General features: G+C 35.3%; 1 protein-coding gene across 2 annotated transcripts in view; it reads right to left on the reverse strand.

The window, feature by feature from the left end:
- Positions 1 to 16244, reverse strand: part of OTOF (otoferlin) — a 338353-nt gene that overhangs the window by 5242 nt on the left and 316867 nt on the right. For both annotated transcript variants that reach the window (XM_063441964.1, XM_063441962.1), the window contains exons 41-45: positions 15821 to 15909; positions 12616 to 12714; positions 7323 to 7564; positions 6630 to 6808; positions 4746 to 4846 (exon numbers count right to left, since the gene is read on the reverse strand). In XM_063441964.1, coding sequence (XP_063298034.1) covers positions 4746 to 4846; positions 6630 to 6808; positions 7323 to 7564; positions 12616 to 12714; positions 15821 to 15909 — 710 coding nt within the window. The remainder of the gene's footprint in view (positions 1 to 4745; positions 4847 to 6629; positions 6809 to 7322; positions 7565 to 12615; positions 12715 to 15820; positions 15910 to 16244) is intronic.

Below are 16244 nucleotides of genomic sequence, written 5' to 3' on the forward strand. Positions count from 1 at the left end.
ACACCAGTGCAACTCATATCTGGTGTAACAGTAGTGTACATTTAAAAAAAAAAATACAGGGGGCTTGTTGTCACCTTTCGGGGACCCTTGGTGTTGTACGTGCCTGGGTGGAGGAAGAGACCTTCAATGACATCAGTGAGGACAAGGAACGGGACATGGCTAGCTTGGTATCCAACCTTGTGCAAATGGGGAGTTTGCGGTTGTATGCGGGGCGTTTAACGGGGAGTTTGGTCTGTTACTGTGAAGCGGGCGTAACCCTTACACTACCTGATCGATACAACATCATACCTGATGTTTTAAAGCACGTTATTCCAAACAATTTAGGAATGTTAGGTGATTTATGCCCTTTATGGATTAAAACCAGACTCTGCATCAACTATGTAATTTTCCATGGCAGTTTTGCCATGGATCCCCCTCCGGCATGCCACAGTCCAGGTGTTAGTCCCCTTGAAACAACCTTTCCATCACTATTGTGGCCAGAAAGAGTCCCTGTGGGTTTTAAAATTCGCCTGCCTATTGAAGTCTATGGCGGTTCGCCCGTTCGCGAACATTTGCGGAAGTTCGCGTTCGCTGTTCGCGAACGGAACATTTAATGTTCGCGACATCACTAGTGATCAATAACAAGAACTATATCTATAACTACACTGATACAACTCCACTATAATCCTAATAAAAACAATGTAACGATGTTCTAGGAATCTAGGAGCTTGAATATCATTTTCAGATACAGATTCTTGGTTTTAGCCTGACTATAATATTTATCATGTGTGAATTTATAGAATGATTACAACCTGCAGGGATTTTAGGAAATCTGAATTTCTTAAAAAAACTTGCAATTTCTTTACAATTACTGATAGCAGAGAATATTACTATTTTTCAATTCATATTTTACTTATTTTCAACAGAAATCTAGAGTCTTAAAATTGAAATGCTGGTCCAATTCTTTTCTTGCATAAAAAACTCTGTATTAATGAATCTCTAAATAGTAACTTACGTTTTATTTCATATCGAAATATATGAGTGACCTTAGGATTTATAAAATCATTTATCGAAGAATATCTGTTACACATGTCTTTCAATGAGTGCTCAAGCACCAGCTGACAAAGTCCCTTAACTGTTGGTTATTTTGATTAAGAACGCAAGACTGCAAAGTTCAAGAGGTTTGGTGAAAATGTCACTGTATGTGGACTGGATCTGTTCTGTGCTCCATCTATACTGTAATAAAACATGTTCAACCACAACATTAAACCAACTGACAGGTGAAGTGATTATATCGTTACAATGGCGCCTGTCAAGGGGTGAGAAACATTCGGCAGCAAATTAAGAGTCGGTTCTTGAATTTCTTGTGTTGGAAGCAGAGAAAATATGCAAACGAAAAGATCTGAGTGACTTTGACAAGGGCCAAATAGTGATGGTAAGACAACTGTGTCAGAGCATCTCCAAAACGGCAAGTCTTTCTGGGTGTTCCCGGTCTGCAGTGGTTAGTACCTACCAAAAGTGGTGAAAGCAAAGACAACCAGTGAACTATCGTCAGGGTCATTGGTGGCCAAGGCTAATTAATGCATGTGTGAAGGAATACCCCATCACTTTCGGCTCCTTTTCGTTGTCTGGATTCGTGCTCAAGTTTATTTCATTTATTTTGTTCAGTTCCCGAACTGAGACCACCCCTGAGACCCATTGGAACGTGGAACGTTAAGTATATTCTATGTGAACCACAATTGAACGAACTAATTGAATGCTTCACTGCTCGGCCGCCATTACGTGCATGCGAACGCACGTGTTCAGTGGATGGTGGACATTTTGTCTCCCAAACTTATTTTGGCCAGGCACTCCTGTGAACCAGGTCATCATGACCCTGCTGCCCGTTCTCATTCCCCTTCACCTACACTAACGGCGTTCGGGAGATATATACTACTGATCTGCTTTCATCTAACTTGTGTGGTTTTCGTACAAAACCCCACGAACGGAGACCGGCTCTTGCAACAAATTCCCTGGAACTATTTTGAGTTTCAACCTCGTGGCAGACCGGTCAAAACTTCCCCGCGATGGCGATCAAAAAATACCGAATGGATGTGTGGTTTCCATGTATGTAGGGGGTACTTTGTGTGTCTTCAGAAATAGTTATACTTTTCTGTTCCTGGAGATAATTGAGTTTGTACAGTTCCTGACTCAACCTTGCAACTTGCAGGATCTGCTGCAAATGTCCTGGTGCCAGTTAGCACAAGACACATTCAGAGGTCTTATGGAGTCCATGCCTCAACATATCAGAGCTGTTTAGGCAACATTAGGGAGACCTACACGATATTAGGCAAGTGGTTTTAATGTTGTGGCTGATCAGTGTATTTTGGACATGTCTTGCCTGTGTGTATTGTACATGTTGCTGCAGCTTTAGTGGTAGATATATTTTCAGTTGTCATTAAACAGTAAACATGGCTTGTCACTTGTCTTCACTTCAGACATCTGAAAACTGCCCAAACAAAAACTCATCCCAAAATACTTCCATCTGGATTTGATAAATGTGGTCTATGTCTAGATAAGTCTATGTTTAGATATGTCTATGTCAGTAACCAATAGATTTGTTCTTACAATTAACAATCCAAGCAGGATTTTAGAGAAGGTAATTAAGGATATCAAGGATATAAATGAAATGGGAGCATATAGGATAGCCGACGTAGAAGGGCTGCAGAAACACAAGGGGAACTTAGACTAAGAGATAAAATAATATGAATCTGACTGAAAACAAGTGAAACGATAACGTGCTAAAAGCAGACATGATAGTCAAAAACACTCAATGGAGAACGGAATATTATTACACAATATTTATTATAGAGAGAGATCCCCACATTCTAATATTTACCCCAATAAAACATTTTGTAGTTGTTGGAATTTGATGGATAACAGCTGATACAATATATAGAGATGGATTAATAATTAATGTTATACTATATAAAGATGGATTAATAATTAATGTTATAATATATATATAATAATATAAGTTTGATATTAACTGTGTTACAATTCATAGAGTTAGATAGTAGTTATGTTACAATATATAGAATGGATAGTAGTTATGTTACAATATATAGAATGGATAGTAATGTTACAATATATAGATTGGATAGTAGTTATGTTACAATATATAGATTGGTTAGTCGTTATGTTATAATATATAGAATGGATAGTAATGTTACAATATATAGATTGGATAGTAGTTATGTTGTAATTTATAGAATGATAGTAGTTATGTTGTAATTTATAGAATGGATAATAGTTATGTTGTAATTTATAGAATGGCTAGTAGTTATGTTATAATTTATAGATTGGATAGTAGTTATGTTACAATATATAGAATGGATAATAGTTATGTTGTAATTTATAGAATGGATAATAGTTATGTTGTAATTTATAGAATGGATAGTAGTTATGTTATAATTTATAGATTGGATAGTAGTTATGTTACAATATATAGATTGGATATTAGTTATGTTGTAATATATAGATTGCATAGTAGTTATGTTGTAATTTATAGATTGGATAGTAGTTATGTAATAATTTATAGATTGGATAGTAGTTATTTTACAATATATAGATTTGATATTAGTTATTAGTAATATATAGATTGGATAGTAGTTATGTTGTAATTTATAGAATGGATAGTAGTTATGTTACAATATATAGATTTGATATTAGTTATTAGTAATATATAGATTGGATAGTAGTTATGTTATAATTTATAGATTGGATAGTAGTTATGTTACAATATATAGATTGGATATTAGTTATGTTGTAATATATAGATTGCATAGTAGTTATGTTGTAATTTATAGATTGGATAGTAGTTATGTAATAATTTATAGATTGGATAGTAGTTATGTTACAATATATAGATTTGATATTAGTTATTAGTAATATATAGATTGGATAGTAGTTATGTTGTAATTTATAGAATGGATAGTAGTTATGTTACAATATATAGATTGGATAGTAGTTATGTTACAATATATAGAATGGATAGTAGTTATGTTGTAATATATAGATTTGATATTAGTTATTAGTAATATATAGAATGGATAGTAGTTATGTTGTAATTTATAGATTGGATAGTAGTTATGTAATAATTTATAGATTGGATAGTAGTTATGTAATAATTTATAGATTGGATAGTAGTTATGTTACAATATATAGATTGGATAGTAGTTATGTTACAATATATAGATTGGATAGTAGTTATGTTACAATATATAGAATGGATAGTAGTTATGTTGTAATATATAGAATGGATAGTAGTTATGTTGTAATTTATAGAATGGATAGTAGTTATGTTACAATATATAGATTGGATAGTAGTTATGTTACAATATATAGAATGGATAGTAGTTATGTTGTAATATATAGATTGGATATTAGTTATTAGTAATATATAGAATGGATATTAGTTATTAGTAATATATAGATTGAATAGTAGTTATGTTGTAATATATAGATTGGATAGTAGTTATGTTGTAATATATAGAATGGATAGTAGTTGTGTTGTAATATATAGATTGGATTGTAGTAATGTTGTTATATATAAACGAAGAAAGAGAATTCATGGGACATATGTTAACGTTTGCACAGAGAAGTGAGACCCGTAGCACCATCCCTGGGGGCACAGAGGGTTTGCAGCTAATTACCTATAATCAGGTGTAACAGACTTGTATAACATGGACACATGTTCAGTTCCAGAAAGTGGGACAAATACTCACTTTGGTTTTTCAAGTGGATCGGGTTCATTACGCCCCAGTCCTGCAGGACATTTCTCTGCCTCCTCTGCAGTCAGGAGATGGAGCTCTGCCTCGACTTTGCCCTGAGCAGACACAATATTCACATTGGTTTATATGCTTATAGAGTGAACGCTATTTGTTGGCTGTAAGTGAAAGGTGGATAATGAATACTATTTTTAAAAAATGATTAAGTACCAAAAGGAATCATCACGTTGCCTCCCCTTTTAGCAAGGAACCATCAAACAAAGGACTATGTTCTGACAGTCTGCCATCAGACTAAACATTGGATTCACTTATAAAATAATTTAACCATTTTCTTACAATGCACTTTCTTGTAGAATAAGGCAAACAGTAACAAAGTGACTGATAAACAGTTTTTTCTTCTTTTTTTTGAGTTTAGACAATGAGAACAGTCTTTAGAAATATTGTGAATTTCTTGTCATTGTATCTGGATTATACTCCCTTTTCTCACTGCTGAGGCTAGTCTAAATCCTACGTACAACCTACATCCACTGGTTAACCCTACATTTAATTTTCTCAGTAGCTTAAACTCACAGTGTTATGAATATGTCTCTAAGATTTTGTCTGCTTAGGTATAGCCTCCATTACATATCAGCCGATCACGTTTGGCTTTTTATCTGCTCCCAATAAGTCCTTTATTGGTTCGAATTTATTTATTTACTGCCATAAAAAGCTCATGAGACGGGGCTTCAATGAAAAAAAAACTGGGCTAGACAGATCACTAACCCCCCCCATAGAAACTTGGAGCCAGCTGAGGAGGGGAATTTGAGGACTATAAAGGGTTTGTACAATGGCCTTTATATTTAATTAGAGTCCCCAACCACCGTCCACGGGTGGGTCCTTTGGGGAGGCATTAAGTCTCCCTATTTCTTAATTTAATACACCCCACCACCTGTGGGTGAGGACTGAGTGGATAATATGTTTTCCCAGATCTTTTAATTAGATCTTCCACTCACTGCTCATGGGTGTAGACAATATGATCCCTTGGTTATTATTATTATAGCCTCGACATGCTGACCACTAAGCCCCCCACATTAATTTTAGTTAGAGCCACCTGCTGACCATGGCTGGAGGCATAGAGGGCACTATGTCCCCCTCTCATTATTATTTAAATTAGTAGTCACACAGTTGGGCACAGGGGGTGGACAGTAGGTATGTGCAAACATTTATTTGAGCCGGTTTCTCAGAATAATATTGTACGGTAAGATTTATTCAGAGATCTGGCATTGTTTAATTATCATAATTATTAACAGGCATTTTATTATTATACATGTACCAGATCCCCCCTATACGTTACTAGTGACTGGGCACCAATAGCTGCTCAGTCGCTAGTCTTTTATTACAAACAGGATGGCGAGTGGGGGCATGGGGAAGGTATTACATCTCCCTTGTTCCAAAATGGGGGTCATTATGACCCCACATGGACTTTTGATTTATTTTTTAATGACGAGCAGGGTTTGATAAATGTGATTGGAAGCCCATTTTTCAGAGGATTTTTCTCAAGCAGTCAACGCATTTTTTTGGGATCAGTCTCTAGACTTTTGGCTGGTATTAAATCCAGTCGAAATCCGATAAAAGTACTGGCCAAATCCAGTTAATAATGTTCAACAAGGTTTTGCCAATAATATAGAATTGAGGTCATAGCTTGAAAATGATAAGCATGTATCTTCTATCAAATCTCTATATCTCCATTTAAAAACAATCTAAAGCAGGAGATAATTCCTTTAAGATTCCAAATATTTGTGTAGAGATTCATTCCAATATCCCTGTGAATTATTTTACACAATTATGTATCAGTTCATGTAAACGTCTTTGGTATCACTAAGTACACTTTCAGCATCTTACAGTCAGTTCCAGCTCATCGTTCTCGTTCCTGGCAACAAATGGCCACCATCCTTTGACCCTCTTCTGTTTGAAGATAGAGACCATCGGCAAATCGACATCTGGGGCCACCATATCTATCGAACATTGTTTTGCTGTTTTTGCTCCTCGGGGAAAACGATTCAAGTCTAATTCAATTGCACCTATTAGATAAACATATTATAGTGTTTTAATGACTGCATGGGAGATATTCAAATATTTAAACCTTACCTTTAAGGGACGAATTTATTTTGTGGATATGGACTCAAAACTTATTAAAAAAATTACCTGAAAAACATTATAAAATAGATTATCTGATTTTCTAGAAAATAGAGTAATATGCAAAAATATTGAAAAGCTACGATATTAAACCATCTTAAAGGGTTATTTCCTAGAGTTAGAATTCAAAGTGAAGTCAAGTTTTGAGGCCTAAATAGCAGGCCTATGCTTCAGGTTTGCCTACTTAGGTTTATAATTTGAAATTCAGTTTGAATCCTCAATTTACTGAATAACCTTGTCAGTGTTATTTTTTTTCAGAGGGAAACGCTACACAAACAGACTCTAGACACCATGACCACTTAAAATCCCAGAATTGGTCATGGTGATTTTGAATTAACCTTTTAAAGACACAGCTCTTTTGCGATAAACAATGCTTACAGTACATATTTCAGTGCATACCGAGAAAATCATCCGCAGAGAAGTGATCGGCATCCCAGACTTGCATCGTAAGACGAGCTGGAATCTTATACTCTGTCTCATCCCATGAGAACATGGACTCTTTCTTTGAGATGACAATCTTTTCCTCAGCCACCAGATAATCGAACGGGAATAGAAACCTCCAGTTGAAATTTCCCTCCCCAGTAAGGGAGTGATAGTGTACATCGGTATCTTGCTTGTCCTCTTGTTGCCCTTTGAGCCACCTAAACAGTAGATATGATCCAAAGGCAGAACCAAGTAAAGTTAGCACAGAAATATAAGCACAGGAGTGTGTTTTAGGGTACATTATGTTTTTATTGTGTTGGTTAGGTGGTTTGATTAGAGTGGGAATATTAAATGAATTAATTGTTAAATTGTGGCAGCCATGTTGGGTCACTTTGATTTATATTGAAGTAGACATCTCACCATGTACGTGATATTAACTATGATCAATATGTTTATTAACTAGTTCATGGGAGCCTTTGGTCAATACACCAAGAGCTTAGTCCTCTGATTTTTGGGAAATTCTTAAATATATCTCTACACCGAAACTGAAATATAGTGAACATCAAATGGACTATCTCTATTAGGATTTATATATAAATATATATGACGTAACAGCCATTATTTAACACTATCTTGCGAAAATAACTGTTTCAGAATAACTATCACGATTATAATCTACAGATTCATATATTCTAAGTAAATGTCCTCGACTGTTAGATGTAGCTGATTACAATTATTTCATGGAATTGTATAATGTGTTATACTCATGTATGAATGCAACAATTTTAAGAACTAGTCCATAATATACATGTATAATCATACTACTATCATATTATATTTAAATTTATATGAATTCATTATATATATATATAAAGTGCTTTTTAGAAGATACTCTTAACTGGTGTTTATTTTCTCAGACTGTGTATTGAAGTTAAAAGATGTTTTATTTAACTCTAGTCAGTGAGGCTGCATTTGATTTTTTATTTTTTATTTTTTTGCAGTACCTAATTGGATCCCAATTAAGAACTGATGGTTGTTTTTACAAATTGGCTAAATAATTCATACAATAAATATTTTGGGTAGGTTCAATGTATGCATATTACAAAGTAAGGAACGAAAGAGAACTAGCAAGTCTGTACTATAGTCTCATTGCAATTGTATTCTCAAGTGTTCTCATTGTAATTTTTTAACATTCTATTTAAATCTTATTTATTAGAAAAATTTTTTTAACTTAATTTAGGAATTGTACAGAAAAAGTGATTTTACCATTTTTTCACTAGCAGTTTGACACTCTCTCACATGAGAAAGGATGGGATGTTAGAATAGATAAGTTTAGATTAGTCTCTTTTTTTTAATTTCCTGCACAGCAGAAGAATTAAGGTTTCGATTTAATATTGTAAGATAAGCTTTCCAAATGATTTAATATTTAAAATACATAAAATATAAAAATTATAAAATCAATAATAAAAAATAGCAATACATAAAGATATCACAATATTACAAAATTAAAATATTTTTCATAAAAATATTAGATAATATTTTTTAAGTTTATCCAAACATATTAAATCATTTGGAAAACATATCCAACAATATTAAATTGAGGCATACGTCTTTTTATTCTCATAGGCCAATTTGTGTGATGGCCCACCCAGTAGAATTCAGACACCCTCTCCCAGAATACCAATGAGATGCTTTACAAAGCCTCTAATTTAAAAGGTTAGATTGTCAACACAGGCCTGACGCATTTCACCTCTCTGCTTAATTTGTTATTTCCTGTCTCAGGTAAGTGCACTTTTTTCTGAATTTAGGTGGAGTTTATCTTTATTTCATGATTATCCAGAAATGATTCACCCACTTGCTGTTTAGTTTGGGGTATCTAACATATCTGTGTAATGTTTGATATCTATTTATCAGAGTTTCCTTACAATCCTACAGTATGGAGGTTGTTATATTTTCTTCTTTAGTGAAGGTAACACCTATTCGATTATGCTGCTGTGGTTTGATTAGGAATAAGGAAAACATTTCGATACATACAGTAATTTCCGTTTTCTGACCAACCACCAGGGGAGTATCCCCTCTCCACCTAGCTTTCATGATGTTAGGGAGCTAGTTACTAAGACATCAGAGTTGTGTTCCCTGTCCTTTTTGTGATTGTACAGAGCTAACCCATCAGATAACGCTACCATTGTGATTGATCAGGAGAACAAATTCATGTTAATTATGGAATCAATTTTCCTAATTTTCCCATAACAAAAAAATGATATTTGTATTTTATAGAACATATAAAAATCGAACTCAAAGCGCAAATGTTATTACTATGTATAACTAACAAAGTTACTTTTATCTATAATGAGTATTTGCAAAGTAGGTTTGTTTGATATCTGATGTGTTAAAATACATTAGAACGTATATTAATATTTATAAATTCGTCTTTCTGATGATTACATCAAAGAGCTTTTATTAATTCCTTCCTTTATCTCAAACTGTCATTTTTATGTGTTTTAAGCTTTGACATTTGTCAAACATTTCTTACAGGATTGATCTGGTTGGAGAGACTACAGGAACATCGATGTATCACTAAGTGAGGATATGCTAAACATTCTATATGCTATGGAGCTTTGCATTTTTGTAATGCAATTTCTTTTTTGGGGCATGAAATCTAAAAATCTACTATACTGATCTAAAATCTTCTTTACAACGTGACAAACTGTTAATGTCACAATTAAACATACAAAATCATGCAAATTCACACCAAACAAATGCCAACCACAAACATGCCCCACAGCCACAAAGTAGGAATTGCAGTCATATTGATGAACGACCAGCATAGAGGTTTCAAAAACAGAATTAAACTTGACAAATTATATGTACAGAGGCTCCATGCAGTGTGCATTATATTCCCTCGTAAAACCGGAGAAAGCTTTGTCTCAATTAGCCGCTTTGTTGCTACAGGGGCTATCAGTGGGTTTTTTCACACCACTTCAAAAACAGGCAGATTTTAATGAAACTTACCTGGATACAACAAATACAACTCATAACATACTAAAAAAAAAATTAAATAAAAAAAATAACAAAACAAAAAATAAAGAAAAGTAAAACAACTTTTTCTTGGTGCAAACACATGAAGCACACTGTGTGCAGTCACACTCACTCCTGAAGTCATCTCTAGCTGGTGGGATTGTGCGGTGGAACGAGGGTAAGAAAGATCTCTCCAGTGCTGAGGATTAGGAAAGCTGGAGGAATGTGCTCATTTTATAAAACTATTTTACCTGCAATGCTACACAATCACATGGCAAGGGGAGATCTCAAGGACATCATCCAGCCTTTAGACAGCTGTGCTTCTCTAAAAATATAGTATTTGGCTTCTCGGAGATGTTGGATACCACCCAGCCTTTAGACAGCAGTGCTTCTCTAAAACTATAGTATTTGGCTTCTCGGAGATGTTGGATACCACCCAGCCTTTAGACAGCAGCGCTTCTCTAAAACTATAGTATTTGGCTTCTCGGAGACGTCTATGCCTGTCTTGGAGTTCATATTTTGACAATCCAGCATGCTGTCACTATATCCTGCAGGTAAATCTGATCACCTAAAAGAGTGTAGTCAGATGTACTATCATTTTTTAATGGTTAATGCTAATTAACTTTGTCCTGATCCTACTTCTAATTACACAACTCACTAATAAAACCCCAAATATATGAACAACTCTACAAGCATAACCAGATATTACTGATTCATTATAATTTCATGATAATGAACTAGATATCCAAACTTAGATTTTATATATTTACGTGTACACTGTGTTTATAGAATGTTTAGGCATACACAGTCAGTATACCAGAACGGTTCATTATGGTGACTTGTGGGACCTGATTCTGGAGATTCTCATGACTAGAACATACCATGCATGTTCTTCGGTGACATACGAGGCAGACATTCACACGGGTTTACACACTGTCAAACATTTTACCAGAGTCAGGAGGAATGGGGGAAAAAACCAAACACACACACAAACAAAACACACGCACACACACACACACACACACACAAAACACACCCTCTCTCTCATAACCCTCCCCTTAGTGCTCATATAGTTGAGGGGAAAGTGGGGGATTAATTCTGGGTGTATAATTTCCCACACTAGGAAGAGGTGAGTGAATGTCTACATAACTACCATCGGGTGTCTGTTGCCTTTGTGGGTATTATTATATAATTTGCCAGGACAGATGCAATTATTAGATTAATTTTTTCTCCAACTGAAAAAAATATACATTTATTTTTGTCATCTAATACAATGTATGAGATTTCAGTTACTGTTTGCCCCAAACTATTCTTTTTAACATTTCCTTTCACTATGTTTTATAATAATTTATTACCAGATGTTTTTGAACTTTTAATTAGTACCTGGTGAATAAGCCCTGGTGCCCTACTTAATATTAGACTATATCTAACTTGCATTGTTAAATAAGTGACTTTGTTGAGTTTTTCATTATAGTGTAAAAAATGACAGGTTGAGAATTATGGAAATAGAATGTTGAATTCCCGGGAATAGAATGTTGAATACCTGGGAATAGAATGTTGAATACCTGAGAATAGAATGTTCAACACCCTTGTGCAGGGTTTTCAAATCTTATGCTACTATTGTTTTGGTTATATCCAGCCATCCCTTTAATTTGGCTAGTTCCCACTCAATTTAGTAGCCTCAAAAACTGAAGAGTAGTTTCATTTTTTAACAGCCCAACGGGACCACCACATGGCAACCCAGAAACAAGCTAGAGACGGGAATGAGCAGGGGAAGGTGCAGTGCAGTGCAGTTCAGTGCAGTGACACAAGCAGTGGTCAGTTGCAGGGGATGTGCACATTCTGTATGCCCAGGGAAGACGGGTTAGGAAGGGAAGGAGGGGTCGGTGGCGGGGGAGGTGAGGGGAACGGGCCGTGCAGCATTACCCCTTGACATAGATGTCAGACATCTTCTCTCCTGTCATGAAAGCATCGTCTTCTAGAATCACTTCATCAGTATTCCAAATAATTACACGGAGCTCAAAACTAGGTGGCAACCGCACGATGAGGTAAACGAGGGGGGGTGAGGGAGACAAAAAAAGAAGAAACCAAACAAAAGGAAGCAAAAGAAAGCAAAATTCTGTTAATCACACACACAACACAAAAGCGTATAAAACCGGCGACAGCAGCGGTATGAAGTCTAGTGTGTGCGGCACGAATATACACAGAAGCCCACACACAACACAAAGTCAAAGTTTGTGCTTGTACGTACCCCCTGACAAAAATGTCACTAGATTTTTCTCCTGTGAAGTAATCATCATCTTCCAGGATTACCTCATCGGTATTCCATATTATCACTCTAAGCTCGTATCTGGCAGAGAAGACAGTGAGAGAAGGTGAGACGCAATAGAGGGGAACGGGGCAGGCAGGACGTTAGCAGGAAGTGCTGGAGAATGTAGCTCCCCAATATCCTAAACCCTCCAAGGCGTCAAGTTGAGGGTACAAAATATAACTATAAAAGTTGGCATGACTAACTATTTTTTTTTTTATTTTTTTTAAAATTTTTTTTTAGCTTTGGATGTTTACAAACAGACTCTACTTCAAAGAGTAGATGTTTCTTTCAATTGTAATGGGTGGGGAGAATACGATACGTCGTAATTTGCACATTTCCAGAATTACGCAGCATGGTGTCTGCTGAACGAATGCCTTCTAATGCCAGAGGTTTCCACCTAAAAAGCGAGGTCAGAGTGATACCAAACATTATTAATACTTTGTACACAAATAGCCTATTTTAATCATCTCAAGATCCTACATCCAATATTTTAAAATGTCAGATGGTTCTACCTATGTATTTGTATAAACCTATCCTTCGTGCTAAGGTCTACAGGTCATCAGCTGATAGATAGGTTTCACTAATCTATTGCTCATTGTGATCATTTTCTTCTAATTGACCACATATAGATCTACGGACATACAGAAATAGACAACCCTGATGTTTGAGTATGTACTACAATTAGAACATCAACCAACTGAATTATCTCCACTGACTACTGTCATCAATTTGAGTGTGTGGTTATTGAAACTAGACCCGCAAGGAGGCTTGTGCCTTAAGAGAAATGGCGACTATAAGTTCTAAAAATACTTAGTCAAATGCTCCGTCCGTCCTAAAAACAGACGCACTTACAGATACATTAATACGATTATCCTCTACAAAGACTTAGTGACTATATGAGAAAACCCTGGACACCTGTCTAAGAATTTGTTCATAATATATATGAAAAAAATATATATTGACATTATCTGGACAATTCTGGATGTAAAATTATTTACGGATTCTGCCTATATATGGCTTTCCTATTCATATAATGCCTCTGATGGAATGATGCATTGCAGAGTGTGGAGTGGTCAGGAGACAGCACAAGTTTTAGCAAAAATATTCAAGGACCTTGAGATGGCTAAATTTGAAGTGCCAAAATCGATATGCTATAACATAAGTCTTGGATATGCAGGTAGCTTCACTAGAACATTTTTGTCAATGCTTTTATTAATAGACATATGGCTTGTTAATTAACTTACCTTTTGCTATGTATTTGTCAGGACTGAGTAAACGGCACACAGTAACAATCTCAATCATTAGACAATAATTATATAACAGATAGTTTTTGTTGTTAAATTGTCAGCTAAAACTGACATGAGCTACCAGCATAAAAAGATTGACTCTGAAGACTGTTGCTGTGGATGAACTCTGTCAACCACGGTTGTTACTTGATGTTTGTGTGCATACTGCAACTTCTGATACTGTCATGTTAAAGTATACTGCATTTATTTGCTCTTGTTAAAATAAAGAATTGGAAAAATATAACTATTTTTACTAAAATATTATACTAAAAATATTATACAAAAAAAAAAAACAAGCTAATGTAAAAAAGGAACACACCAATGTAAAACATATATATCTGTACACATATTTAATATTAGCGTTTCCCTTGAGTGTTACTTTAATTAAATGGAGTGTAAGTAAACATTCTGAGGACTACTAATCACATCAATGGTTTGAAAATGGAAACAGTTTTAATTCAGCTAATCTAGTCAGTCAGCAGTTGCAAAAGTCAATACATTAGTACCATAGTCATTATTTAAAAAAATAAAATAAAAAGAGATCGATATAATTTAAGATCCCACCTTTAATTTGTGCTGTAGTTTTGGGCACCAGTTTTTACAACGGACATTAACATGGAAAACATTCAGAGGTGGACTACAAAATCAGTAAGGGGAATGAAAGATTTAATTAAGAAGAAAGGCCACTATTTGCTGAAATATATATTGTAACAATAATAGTCCAACTGCCAGGTGGTAAGCCATGCTAGCCCTTAGTATACAATTAATAAATGATGAAGGGTGCAGCATGAAAATCGTTTACCTCAGTTATAGCACTCACTAATGTATTCAAAATTGATTCTGGACGTCATGTCAGCACGATCTATGACCATCATGAGATTTAATAAACTGGTTTCCATGACTGTGCACACACCTAAAATCTCCCCTAAACTCTGCATGTAACGCTCTGGAGTATGTTAAATACATTCTCAAATGATGAATTGGGTTTATCCATCTATTAGTCTAAAGGATGACCCATAATTTGGTGAATGCCTGGATTGCATGGTCTGCTTGTGGTAGTTTGGTGGTGAGAAGATAATTCTCTCCTGCTGGTGTTGTGTTGAATCGTAAATCCACAATAGTGGAATGGGATGTTTGATAAGCCGGTATCCCCATAGTTTCAGTGACCTAGTGAATTTTCTCAGCTTTGCAAATTTCTACTTATGTGAAGAAATTAGATTTCAATTGGCTACAATTTCACTATTTGGAGAATAAACCCTGGGGTGATTAGAGTATCTGTGTTTGGGATGGGGAACTGCCGCTATATTCAAGGCCCCATGTCTCCTTGTGTTAATGGGCAATTGGAAAAAAACAGAGCAGATCATGCCTTTATCCTGAATTGTAACAGGTGCATACTCCTTTAGAAGGGGAAGTAGAAATCTACTGATAAACCACATTCCATGTAATTATGTTTTTCATGTAATATCTGACATCTGGCTTGGTGATATAAAATGCCAATAATAATAATATTAATAATAATAACAATAATAATAAGTAGGAAGAATAGATAGAGAGTAAATGAAAGGCTATGGAGAGCCTTTACTTTGTTCCTCTACTGTTGCAGACCTAGAAATTCCATGAAGCTTTGTCAGACTAGCAGAGCATCATGGGATTTGGAGTTCTGGCTGTTGGCTACATACTGGAAACTTTTTGTTTCTATAGTGACAGTTCAAATTCTCATATCGTCTCTAAGGATGTTTTCTCGTTAACAAAAAGGTTAGCTTGGTTAAAGTGGACCAAATCACATAATACCAGCTTCATGTCTTAAAAGGTATAGTGACATTTTGCACTTAATGACATGTAATGGTTTTGCTTTGCACCTTTTTGGCTTCCTCGGTGAAATATCAAGGGCAGGTCCTGGAGCCGGCATGTCCATGGGGAACATATCCACCCACATCTCTAAGCGACCCTGACAAAAATGAACATCATATTAGTTTTACATCATGGAGCCTGCGGCATAGTCCACGGTGGTTAGCAATGAACAGAGCAAGGCAGGCTTTGGTAATTTAATTTCAAATCACACGTTCCAAAAACTGATGACGTTTCATAAGGAATTGATTCTTTTTTCAAAAAACAACAGAGCAGACAGAAGCCATGACAGGTAAATCTAATTGGGGTATTCACTAAATGCAGTGTACATGGACGAATTCCGACCAAAATGGCAATTCTCATTTTTAGCCAAATGTGTCAGATTTCAGTCAGTCCGACCAGATTTACAGAAAATACCCAAATGCATTTGGTGTC

The sequence above is a fragment of the Pelobates fuscus genome, chromosome 2, assembly GCF_036172605.1.
Source record: "Pelobates fuscus isolate aPelFus1 chromosome 2, aPelFus1.pri, whole genome shotgun sequence".
NCBI classification, from domain to species: domain Eukaryota; kingdom Metazoa; phylum Chordata; class Amphibia; order Anura; family Pelobatidae; genus Pelobates; species Pelobates fuscus.